Source organism: Neomonachus schauinslandi, chromosome 11, assembly GCF_002201575.2.
Source record: "Neomonachus schauinslandi chromosome 11, ASM220157v2, whole genome shotgun sequence".
NCBI classification, from domain to species: Eukaryota; Metazoa; Chordata; class Mammalia; order Carnivora; family Phocidae; genus Neomonachus; species Neomonachus schauinslandi.
This window is the reverse complement of record NC_058413.1, coordinates 56,460,472-56,473,650: the sequence shown is the minus strand read 5'-3', so window position 1 is coordinate 56,473,650 and position 13,179 is coordinate 56,460,472. Positions and strand designations below refer to the sequence as shown.

General features: G+C 37.5%; 1 protein-coding gene across 5 annotated transcripts in view; it reads right to left on the bottom strand.

Moving 5' to 3' along the window:
• The window catches only part of ACER3 (alkaline ceramidase 3), a 164,011-nt gene that overhangs the window by 16,730 nt on the left and 134,102 nt on the right, over window positions 1-13,179 (bottom strand). For all 5 annotated transcript variants that reach the window (XM_021704731.1, XM_021704732.2, XM_044919738.1 and 2 more), the window contains one exon: window positions 8,540-8,598. In XM_021704731.1, the coding sequence (XP_021560406.1) occupies window positions 8,540-8,598 (59 nt within the window). The remainder of the gene's footprint in view (window positions 1-8,539; window positions 8,599-13,179) is intronic.

Here is a 13,179-nt window from a genome sequence, read left to right as displayed (position 1 = left end):
TTTCTTTCTTAAAGTCTTTCAGAGCTTTGGGCAGACAGCATCTTAAGCACCAAGAATAAACAACTCTACTGATCTTAAGTGCCAGTTGTCACCAATTTTCATACAAAATGGTTTTTTTGCTTTTTCCTACTGCAGTTAAATGGCCATTGCTAGTCAGGTGAAGAGAATGTCTGGCTCTCCACTCAAGGTATTAAAGTAATGCTAAGTAAATGAAAATAGCCACATAAAGCTGCATGACATATCCAAGCCAAGGATAATAACAGTATTCTCATTTTGTGATATTAAAAACTATGGAATTTCTTTTATTAAAGTCCAAATCATCAATGATGGGAAAAGTACAATATAAAATAACACATATGAAGCCACAATGTTCCCTTACAATTTAAACTAGAAATTACTAACTACACATAGCTGCTTCATTTTTGGTTTCACATTTTGGCTCCTAGTTCATTCCTATTTACAACCGGTACCTGCTGAGAAAAGAGATACAACTCTTAAGCTATGTATATTTTGTGGTGGGTGTGCAATGTACTGTGTATTTATGTTTTAATCACGCTTTTTATAAATAGCACATAGCTGGATTTCTTTTCCCTGCTTGAGAGTTTTTGTTTTTTAATTGCTTAGATTTGTCCATTTATATTTACTGTGATTATTGATATATTTTGAATTATTTCTACCCCTTTAGTTTCTGCTTTGTATTTGTTCTGACTTCTCTCTGCTTCCCTTTTTACCCTTCTTTTCTTAATTTCTTTTGGATTCAGTTTATTTTTTTTTAAATTTATTTTTGAGAGAGAGAGAATGACAGAGAGAGAGAGAAGGAGAAGGGTGAGGGTCAGAGGGAGAAGCAGACTCCCTGCCGAGCAGGGACCCCAATGCGGGACTTGATCTCGGGACTCCAGGATCATGACCTGAGCCGAAGGCAGTCGCTTAACCAACTGAGCCACCCAGGCGCCCTTTTTTAAAATTTTTTAAGATCTTATTTATTTATTTGGCAGAGAGAGACACAGCGAGAGAGGGAACACAAGCAGGGGAAGTGGGAGAGGGAGAAGCAGGCTTCCCGCTGAGCAGGGAGCCCGATGTGGGGCTTGATCCCAGGAAGCTGGGATCATGACCTGAGCCGAAGGCAGCTGCTTAACGAGTGAGCCACCCAGGTGCCCCTGGATTCAGTTTATATAATTCCATTTACTCCCTCATGTTTTTGAAAGTCACTACAAAATCAACTACTGTTTCTCATGGTTATCAAAAACACACACGTAAAATCTAAAATCAATCACTGTCTGTACCTTCTTCCAAAATAAAAAGGACCTTAGGAACTATGTAACTAAGATTATCCTCTTGTATCTCATATTATTTTGCCCACCACTTTAGTTTCATTTAAAAATATATCAAAATGGATATTAAATAGTCACAATATTTTGTTCAGATAATCCCACAGGTTTATCATTTTTTCTCCACCAGCTAAAGTAGTTCCTAAAGGGAAAGTCTTTTAGTGAGGTATATTGGTAAACTTTCTCCATTTTTAAAGTTTGTTTTCAAATGTCTTTATCTTGTCCCTGTTTTTAAAAGATATTTGGGTACATAATTCTAAGTTGATGGTTAATTTCTCTCAGCATTTTGAAGATAATAGTCTACTGTGTTTTGGCTTCCATTGTTGCTGTTGAGAAGTCTGTTGCTGACTATTCCTTTGTTAGTAATATATCTTTTATCTCTGGATGTTGTAAGATCTTTCTCTTTGGATTTCAGCAATTTCAGTATGCTTTTTCTACATTCAACTGCAAATAATATCTCTATATAGAGCAGAAAAGAATTTAATATTCAATTCCAACCAAAATGATGAATGAGCAAGGATTAGGCTCTCTAGGAATGACTCATGAACACTACCACAGAATTATTTTGCCAAAGTAACTTTTTTCTTTTTCACATTTAGGAAGCCAGAGAATTGGGAGGCCTCTGGACCACTGTTTCACCCAGCATCATATTGTAACCTTAGCTATAATTCATATCAGGAAGCTATCATCACACTTGTTTCCAGAGCCATGATGCACACCTTAGATCCATTCTAGTAAACGAATGCTTTACATACTACCATTTCTCTTCCCCACTTAACTTGGTTCTGAATTCAATCTTATGTGAATACATGTGATTGTCAGAACCTGAATGTATCTGGAAACTTATCGGCAAAAGAAATAAGGGAAATACAGCTCTTAGCTTTCTAGCATCTACATTACATCTACTATTTCTTTGAATATCTATTCTGTCCCAATTTTTTGCTATTCTTTCCCTCGGAACTGCAATAAGAAGTGTTATTTCTCTATAATGCTTTCTGGCTTATTTCTTTAGACTTGCCTTCCAATTTAATTAATTCTCTCTTCATCTGTGTCTAATCTACTTTTTAGCTTATCCACTGAGTTTTTTATTTCAATATATATTTTTTAATGTTAGAAGTTCATTGATTCTTTTTCAAATCTGGAATTTCACTTTTGATAATCTCCTGTTCCTTGGTCACCTTTTCATTTTCTCTTTCATTTCATTAAATATTTCCTAAATAGTTACTTTATATTTCAGCATCTGATTTGGGGGGTTTATTTCTACTGATTTGTGTTTCTCCTGACTTTTACTTATGGTAGTTTATTTCCTCCTCTGGTTTTGGAATTGATTGGCGCACTTGTTTGATCTCCATCCAATCTGCAGAAATCCTAAGGGGCTTACATGAAACTACATTTCTTTAAAGATACTTTGCTTTTGCTTCTCTCAGATATACTGGAGCTCTAGGAATGCCAGATCAGTTTAAGATAATTTTACACCTTGAAGTTTCCCAAACAATAAAGGTAATGTGTATTTGAATCCAAAATCTGTGGGAAGGCAGAACAGTGACTACAAATTCAGAGGGGAGTCATTTTTCCTACCTAAAACTAATGCTAAAAGACAAGGTGCCTCATAACTGCTCATGATGTCAGAACTCATTTGTCAGTTTAGTTTTCAACTCCTTCTTTGCATTTGGTGCTTTAGAATTTTCTTTACATTTTTTTGAGTTCAGCTATGCATTTAAAAGGATGTTTGTTGTGCTTCATCCACAATTTCTAGATGTTTTGTTACAAAAGAAATTTTCAGATACATATTTTTATAGTAAAAAACAAAACAAAAACAACAAACAAGTTCTAGAGTTTCAATCTGATTTTAAAATATCTTTACTGACAAGCACTATTCTGAGTTCCAGAGGTTACCATGATAACGAAGACTTCAAGAAACATAATCTAGATGGACAAGACAGATAGGTAAACAATGAACAATACTAAATGAAATGATCACCAAAAGAAGCTGTGGCAAGACAGATAAAAGAAAGATGTTTTATCTCCTAGGACTTCCACTGTTACACACTTTTTACAGATCTGTCATTTGTGTTTCTAGAAGCATTGGTATCTTATTTTTTGGACTTGATGTAGGCAAGAACTGTATTTTATGCTTCTTTACACTTCCCTAAGGTGCCCAGATTAAAAGCAGAATAAATTAGGAACTTCTGTTTCTGGGAAGATGAAACAGACACACTTTTCCCTGTTCTCCCCACTAGGTATAATTAAAAATCCTGAACAGGGGCGCCTGGGCGGCTCAGTTGGTTAAACGACTGCCTTCGGCTCAGGTCATGATCCTGGGGTCCTGGGATCGAGTCCCGCATCGGGCTCCCTGCTCAGCGGGGAGTCTGCTTCTCCCTCTGACCCTCCCCCCCTCATGCTCTCTCTATCTCATTCTCTCTCTCAAATAAATAAATAAAATCTTTAAAAAAGAAAAAAAATCCTGAACATTACATAAAAACAAACATAAGAAGACTCTGAAAGGTGGAGAAGGCCAACTGGCTAGAGACTTTGGGACCTGAGTTACACTACAGTGATGAGTTCCATGTGTTTTCTTTTTGCCTCATATATCCCAGAGTTGGAACTGAAGATGCTAGCAACCCAGAAATGCCAGTAGGTACAGACAAAAAAAAAAAAAAAAAAACCTAACAAAAGCCTGCTCTCTCTAGCCAAATGACCAGAAAAGAGGCAGCCTAGTAAGAGTGAAAATTTACATAGTAACTACTATTCTAGAGCCAAACACCCCAGAAAAAACTCTAGCCTCACCCCCATCCATGCTGCAAAGACTGAGTGCAAAGAAGACTGCAAAGACTTCCTCATCAGGTCATAAGAAGGTGGGACTATAACAAAAGATCAGCATTCATGTTATTGGTGTCCTGGAAGGAGAGAAGAAAGAAGGCAGGGCTGAAAAAGTATTTGAAATAATGCCTGAAAACATTCAAATTTGGCCAAAAAAACTCCTCCCCTCACAACAACAAAAAACACTATAAACCCACAGATTCAAGAAGCTAAGCTAACCTCAAACAAGCTAACCCAAAGAAATCCACATCAAGAAGACACATCACAGACAAAATTTTGAAAACTAAAGACAAGGGGAAATCCTGAAAAGAGTGAGAGAGAAGCAACACCTTTCCTGTACTACAGGAAATAAAAAATTTGAATGACAGGATCTCTCATCAGAAAACCTGAAGGCCAGAAAAAAGTTCCACAACATTTTTCAAGTTCTGAAAGAGAACTGTCAACCTAGAATTCTGTAACCAGAGAAGAAATCAAGATACATTTTCACATGAAGAAAAACCTAGAGGATATAATGCCAACAGATCTACCCTAAAAGAATGGCTAAGAAAGTTTTCTAAACAGAAAGGAAATGAGGAGAGAAGGAATCTTAGAACGTTAGAAAGGAAGAAAAAGGAAAGAGTAAAAATATGAATAAACATAATACATTTTTCTTTCCCTTTGAGTTTCTAAATTATGTTTTATGGTGGGGCAAAAACCATAATACTGTCTGATGTAGTTATAAATGCATGTAAAATGCATATTTTAAGTGGTGCAGGGTGCACTGCTGTAGGTTAAATTTTTCCCCTCAAAAAGGATATGTTGAAGTCCTAAGTCCCAGTACCTCAGAATGTGACCTTATTTGGAAATAGGGTCATTGCAGATATAATTAGTTAAGATGAGGTTATACCGGAATAGAGTGGGCTCCTAATCCAATATGACTTATGTTCTTATAAGAAAACAACCATGTAAAGACACGGAAATACAGGACAACACCATGGCATAACAAAGGCAGAGGCAGAAATTATGTGGATAAAAGTCAAGGAGTGCCAAACATTGTCAGCAAATCAACAGAAGCTAAGAAGTAAAGGATGGATTCCCCTACAGGTTTCAAAGGAATCATGGCCATACTGACACCTTGATTTCTGACTTCTAGCCTTGAGAACTGTGAAACAAAAAATAAAACTATAAACCAATATCTTTCATGATTATAGATGTAAAAATCCTTAACAAAATATTAACAAGTATCATTTGGCAACATATAAAAACAATTTTATCTAAAACTAATGATGTAATGTATGGGGATTAACATAAGAATAAAAAAAAACAATTTTATACCATGATTAAGTGGGGTTCATTCAGAATACAAAGATGGTTCAATATTTGAAAATCAATCAATGTAATAACACCATACTCAGAGACTGCAGAAAAAATCGTACGATCAAATCAACTGATATTGAAATGTCTGACAAAATTGAACAACTTCCTCAACTTGATAAAGAACATCTACAAAAACCATACAGCTAACACTGCACTTGAGTTAATGGTGAAAGACTTAATATTATTTCCCCTGAAACTGAAAACAAGGCAAGGATATCTACTATCACCACTCTTATTCAATATAGTCCTGGAAGTTCTAGAGAGAATAAGGCAAAAATGGAAATCAAAAGCACATACATTAGAAAGGGTGGTAAAAACTGTCCCTATCTGCAGCAAATCTCAAGGAATCTATAAGTCTTCTAAAACTATTAAGTTCAGCAAGGTGGCAGAATACAAGATAAACATAAAGAAAACCAACTGTATTTCTATATAATAGTAATGAACATGTGGACACCCAAATTTAAAAATAAAATACCATTTACAATTGCTCAAGAAGTGGAAACTCCAGGGCGCCTGGGTGGCTCAGTTGGTTAAGCGACTGCCTTCGGCTCAGGTCATGATCCTGGAGTCCCGGGATCGAGTCCCGCATCGGGCTCCCTGCTCGGCAGGGAGTCTGCTTCTCCCTCTGACCCCCCTCCCTCTCATGCTCTCTGTCTCTCATTCTCTCTGTCTCAAATAAATAAATAAAATCTTTAAAAAAAAAAAAAAAAAAGAAGTGGAAACTCCAAAATGTCAATGAACAAAATCAAAGATGATCAAAATAAATGGAGAGACATGTGTGTTTACAGACTGGAAGACTCAACATAGTAAAGATGTGAATTCTTTGCAAATTGATATGCAGGTTTAATACAATTCCTATCAAAATCCCAACAAAAAATTTAAATATACACATATTTAAATATATATTGTAAAATTTATATGGAAAGACAAATGAACCTAAATACCTTTTTTCAATTGTGAAAAGAACTGAGAGGAATCATTAGTCTACATGATTTGAAGAGTTGTTTTATATATAGCTACAGTAATCAAGAGTGTAGCACTGGTGGAGGGACAGAGACACAGATCAATGTAACAAAATAAAAAACCGAGAAATAGATCCACACAAATATATACGAATCATTTTTGAGGAAAGAGCAAAAACAATACAGTGGAGAAATTTCAGATAGCCTTTTCAACCAGTGGTCCTGGGGCAGATGGACATTCATAGGTAAAAAAAAAAAATGGACCTTGACCTAAGCCTTATACCTTATATGAAAATTAACTAAAAATAAATCACGAACTCAAATGTAAAATGTAAAACTATACAGAACTTTTAGAAAACAAACAAACAAACAAACAGGATAAAATCTAGGGTTAGGGAGAGAGTCCTTATATTTGACACCAAAAGTATGATCCATTAAATGAAAACTGATAAATTGGACTTCATCAAAATTAAAAACTTTTTTGCTCTGTGAAAGACTCTGAAGAGTATGAGAAGACAAGGTATAGTATGAGAGAGAAAATATTTGTTAGCTACATATTTGATGAAGGATTAGTATCTAAAATATATAAAGAACTCTCAAAACTCAACTGAAAAAAAAGAGAAACAATACCATCAGAAAATGGGTAAAGACACGAACAATCATTTCAACAAAGAGGATATACAGATGGCAAACACGTACATGAAAATATGTTCATCTTTAGACATTAGGGAAATGAAAATTAAAACCACAGTGAGAGATTAGTGCATACCTGTAAGAATGGCTAAAATAAATAGTGACAACACGAAATGTTGACAAGAATGCAGAGAAACTGGGTTACTCATACACTGCTGGTGGAAATGTAAAATGGTAGAACCACCTTGGAAAACAGTATGACAGTTCTGAGAAAAACTAAACATATAACCGTGATACAACTTAGCAATTTCACTCTGGGCATTTATTCCAGAGAAAGGAAAATTTACATTCACACAGAAACCTATAAACAAGTGTTCACAACAACTTTATTCTTTATAGTCAAAAACTAGAAACAATCCAGATGTCATTTAACAGGTCAATGGTTAAACTGTGGTACATCCATATCACGGAATACTACTCAGCAATAGAAAGGGATGAACTATCAACACACTCAACAACATGAACTTATCTCCAGTAAATTATGCTGACTGCAAAAGGCCAATCCCAAAGGTTATTATATATACTGTATGATTCCATTTATATAATATTTTTGAAATAAAAAAATTATAGAAATGAAGGACAGATTAGTGAATGCCAGGGATTAAGGATAGGTGGTGAGAGGATGGGGTAGGAGAGAAGTGGGTACGGCTATAAAAGGACAACACAGGGATGCTTGTGCCAATGGAATTGTTCTGTATCCTGACTCTGCCAATGTCAAATCCTGGTTGTAATGTTGCACTATAGTTTTGCAAGACATTATCAGTGGAGAAAATTGGTAAAGGGTACAGAAGATCTCTATTATTACAATACACGTGCTTCTACAATTACCTCAAAATAAAAAGCTTAATTAAAAAAGGATAAACCCATAAATCATATTATTTATTTATTGAGCACATGCTGTATGGCCAGGTCCCATGGAAATTACTCACATGAATATTTATTATTTAATCTTCATAAACTCTATAAAGATTATGACTATTTCCTAAATCATCTCTCTGGAGTACTGATTCTTTCTGACATTGTCTTCCTTAAATAGTGTATTGTAAGAAGGGTTCTGAGTTAAGTAGTTTGAGAAACAAAAACAATTTTTTACTGTAGGGATTTTTCAAGGCAATATACTAATGTACACTACAAATATTCAAAAGGAGGCCATCATACAGTTTTCCTCAGATTAATGTTGGAACTTTTTGTCTTTACAGGATGCCAATTAACACCTTGCTTAAAGAATTAATATTTATTATCTTATACCACAATAAATATTGGCCTAAAGTTTTCTATCAATATCACTGCTAGAGTTGGGTTTTATGTGTTATTTCAATTTAGGCTATAGATTTATTGCTTGAATGTAATCTAATCATACTGTTGATCCAAACCACTTACCATGTAACAATATAAATAGATCGAAGTACTAATGTGAAGACCAACACTCCATACATGACCTGAATAAGAAAGGAAAAATGAAGTTAGCAAAATCATTATTCTTTGGCAAAGGAAGTATATTTTACCTACAAAAATAGCCCTCTCAATAAAATGTAAAGATTATCTTTTGTTACATTTTAAAGAACAGACTTTTTGCAAATATCTTCTCCCATCCATAGGCTGCCTTTTAGATTTGTTGTTTTCTTTACTGTGCAGAAGCTTTTTATTTGATGAAGTCCCAACAGTCTATTTTTGCTTTTGCTTTCCTTGCCTCTGGAAACATAACTAGAAAGAAGTTGCTATGGCTAATGTCAAAGAGGTTACTACCTGTGTTCTCCTCTAGGATTTTTATGGTTTCAAGTCTCAGATTTAGGTCTTTAATCATGTTTAATTCATTTTTGTGTATGGTGTAAGAAAGTGGTCTAGTTTTATTCTTTTGCACGTGGCTGTCCAGTTTCCCCAACACCATGTGTTGAAGACAATGTCTTTTTCCCAGTAGAAATTCTTTCCTGCTTTTTTGAAGATTAATTGACCATATGGTTGTGGGTTCGTTTCTGGGTTTTCCATTCCATCCCACTGATCTATGTGTCTATTTTTGTGCCAGTACCATACTGTTTTGATTACTACAGCTTTGTAATATAACTCGAAGTCTGGAATTGTGATGCCTCCAGCTTTGCTTTTCTTCTTCAAGGTTTGCTTTTGCTACTCGGGGTCTTTTGTGGTTTCTTACAAATTTTAAAATTGTTTATCTGATATAGGGTTAGTATTCAAAATACATAAAGAACTTATAAAACTTGGGGCAACTGGGTAGTGCAGTCAGATAAGCTTCGGCCTCTTGGTTTCAGCTCAGGTCATGATCTCAGGGTCATGAGATCAAGCCCCGAATTGGGCTCCATCCTCAGCGCAGAGACTGCTTGAGATTCTGTCTCCCTCTCCCTCTGTCCCGCCCATTAATGCTCTCTCTCCCTCTAAAATAAATAAGTAAATCTTAAAAAAACAACAACCATAAAACTCAACACCTGAAAAACTAATAATCCAGTTAAAAATGCACAGAAGACATGAACAGACAATTCTCCAAAGAAGACCTACAGATGGCCAACAGACACATGAAAAGATGCTCAACATCACTCATCATCAGGGAAACACAAATCAAAACTACAATGAGCTATCACCTCACACCTGTCAGAATGGCTAAAATCAACAATACAAGAAACAGCAGGTGGGACAAACCATGAGAGATGATGGACTCTGAAAAACAAACTGAGGGTTCTAGAGGGGAGGGGGGTGGGAGGATGGGTTAGCCTGGTAATGGGTATTGAGGAGGGCACATTGTGCATGGAACACTGGGTGTTATGCACAAACAATGAATCATGGAACACTACATCTAAAACTAATGATGAAATGTATGGGGATTAACTTAAGAATAAAAAAAATAAAAATAAAAATAAAAATAAAAATAAAAACTCCTAAAAAAAAAAAAAAAACAGCAGGTGGTAGCAAGGATGTGGAAAAAAGGGAACCCTCATGCACTGTTGGTGGGCATGCAAACCAGTGCAGCCAACTATGGAAAACAGTATGGAAGTTCCTCAAAAAGTTAAAAATAGAACTACCCTATGATCCAGCAATTTGCACTACTATGTATTTACCCAAAGAATACAAAAATACTAATTCAAAGGGATACATTTACCCCAATGTTTACAGCAGCATTATCTACCATAGCCAAATTATAGAAACAGTCCAAGTACCCATCGACTGATGAATGGATAAAGATGTCGTATATAGAGGGAGAGCTAGGATGGCAGCATAGGAGGAGGACCCTAGGCTTGCCTTGTCCCTCGAACACAGCTAAGTAACTACTAAATCATTGTGAGTACCCAATAAATCAACCTGAGGACTGATACAACAAACTGCACAATTAGAAGGAGAGAGAAGGCCACATTACGGAAAGTAGGATGTGTGGAGACATGGTTTGGGGGAGAAAGACCTCATGGGTGCTGCAGAGGGGAGGGAGCCCTGTTCGCGGAGAAAGGTGAGAGAGAAAGGAGTGCACAGTGATACACACAGGAGAATACCTCCTCAAAGCTATTGGTTGGGAAGATGAGAGGGGCTGATTTTCATAAGTTTTTGCAACCAGCAGGGCTCAAAGACTGGAGTTTTGGAGGTCCGCAGGTTTGTCTGGGTTAGAGACCCGAGGGCACTGCCTTGGTCCTGGAGAGAAGGCAGGCAAGTGTCTCTGGGGCAGAAGGCGTGATCTGAGGATTACCTGGGGCACATGGCAGGGGTGTGTGTGACTGTTCCCTCTTCTTGGAGTGCATCTGTGAGAGGTGGCATTGCCACTCCAGGGACAAAGGAGCCAACAGGTGCCATCTTGCTCCCCTTTCCCTCACCATAGGCCCAGAGACACCTGCTGAAGGTGGCTAATTTGGACACTGACTATTTAGCCTGCTTTGCTTCTGCTCTGGTGCGGCTGCCCTTCTGGGTCAAACCTGCACTGGTCCCAGCACATTGTGACCCTCACCCAGAAGCCCTGCATGGGTCCCTGCCACACCAGGTACCTAAAGTTTGGAGTTTTGAAAGTGAGCAGGCTTGGCTATGATAGACCCCAAAGTGCGCTGTACCGCTCCAGGCAGGCAAACAACCTGGAGACAGAGAGTGTGAAAACAGTGACTGAAAAAACACACAGGACGCACAAGGGGAATTATTCCCTTTTCTGGGAGGGCTTCCTGAGAGTAATGAGTGTGGACTACCCTCCCAGGGGACAAAGGAGCTAGCTGGCACCATTTCCCTCCCCTACCCCTTAGCATAAACCAACTTTAGTAAACAGCACAGCACTCGTTGCCTAACGCTTACACCAGGTCCAATCTGTCTATACTATTCTGGTACTGCTTTTCATGGGCAGGTGTGCCTAAGGACCAGCACAGCGGGCCCCTTCTCCAGAAGACAATCACAATCCACGCCCCCCCCCCCCCCCACATCTACTAACCAAACAGTTCTGCAAAGCTTCAGTTCTAGTGGAAATGGCATCAGGTCTCATTAAACAAGCAGACCAGAGCACACCTTGTTAAAACTTGCCACACTCTGGCCAAGGTCCAAACACTGTCCACTGCAGGCAAGGAGAGCCTCTATAGACAACTGACCTGAAGGACAGAGCAGCCAAAACACAGCAGCAGAGTGCACACAGCACATACCAGAGACACTTCCTGAAGTGCCAGGACCTGGACATTATATGACCTCTTCTTCATAAAGCCATTACTCACAGAATCAGTATACATAACAGGATTTTCTAACACAGAGAAGAAGACAAACACCTAGACAAAATGCCAAGATGGAGAAATTCATCCCCAAAGAAAGAACAAGAAAAGGTCACAACCAGAGATCTAATCGAAACAGATGTAAGTAATATGCCTGATGCAGAATTTAAAGCAATAATCATAAGGATACTTGCTGGGATTGAGAAAAGCATGGAAAACATCAGAGAGACCCTTACTGCAAAGATGAAAGAGCTAAAAAACAATCAGGCAGAAATGAAAAATGCAATATCTGAGAATCAAAATTGACTGGATGTAATGACCAGAAGGATGGAAGAAGCAGGGGAACAAGTAAGTGATATAGAAGACAGAATTGTGGAAAATAATGAGACTGAACAAAAAAGAGAAGGCAGAATGATGGATCACAAGAGTAGACAGGGAACTCAGTGACTCCATCAAATGTAATAACATTCACATCACAGGAGTCCCAGAAGAAGAGAGACAAAGGGAGGAAGAAGGTTTATGTAAGGAAATAATACAGAAAACTTCCCTAATCTGGGGAAGGAAACAGACATCCAAATCCAGGAGGCAAAGAGAACTCCCATCAAAATCAATAAAAGCAGGCCAACACCAAGACATACTGTAGTTAAATTTATAAAATTCAGTGATAAAGAAAATGTGGTATGTGTGTGTGTGTGTGTGTATTACTATATATATATGCATATATGTGTGTGTATGTACACACACACATTAGAATATTACTCAGCCATAAAAAAGAATGAAATCTGGCCATTTGCAATGACATGGATGGAGCTAGAGAGTATAATGCTAAGCAAATAAATCAGAGAGACAAATACCGTATGATTTCATTCATATGTGGAATTAAAAAAATGAGCAAAGGGAAAAAGAGAGAGAGAGATGCCAAACCAAGAAACAGACTCTTAACTATAGAGAACAAACCGATGGTTACCAGCAGGGAGGTGGATGGGGGGATGGGTAAAATAGGTGATGGAGATTATGTAGGGCACTTGCTGTAACGAGCCCTGGGTGTTGTATGGAAGTGTTGAATCACTATACGGTACACCTGAAACTAATACTACACTGTATGGTAACTAACTGAAACTTAAATAAAAACTTAAATAAAGAACAGAATTTTTTAAAAAAGATTTATTTATTTTAGAGAGAGAAGGAGAAAGCCTGAGTAGGGGGAGGGGCAAAGGGAGAGAATCCCCAAGCAGACTCCCTGCTTAGCACAGAGCCCCTCTCAGAGGATCGGGGGATCGTTATCACAACCCATAAGATCATGACGTGAGCCAAAACCAAGAGTCAAACACTTAACTGACTGAGCCAACA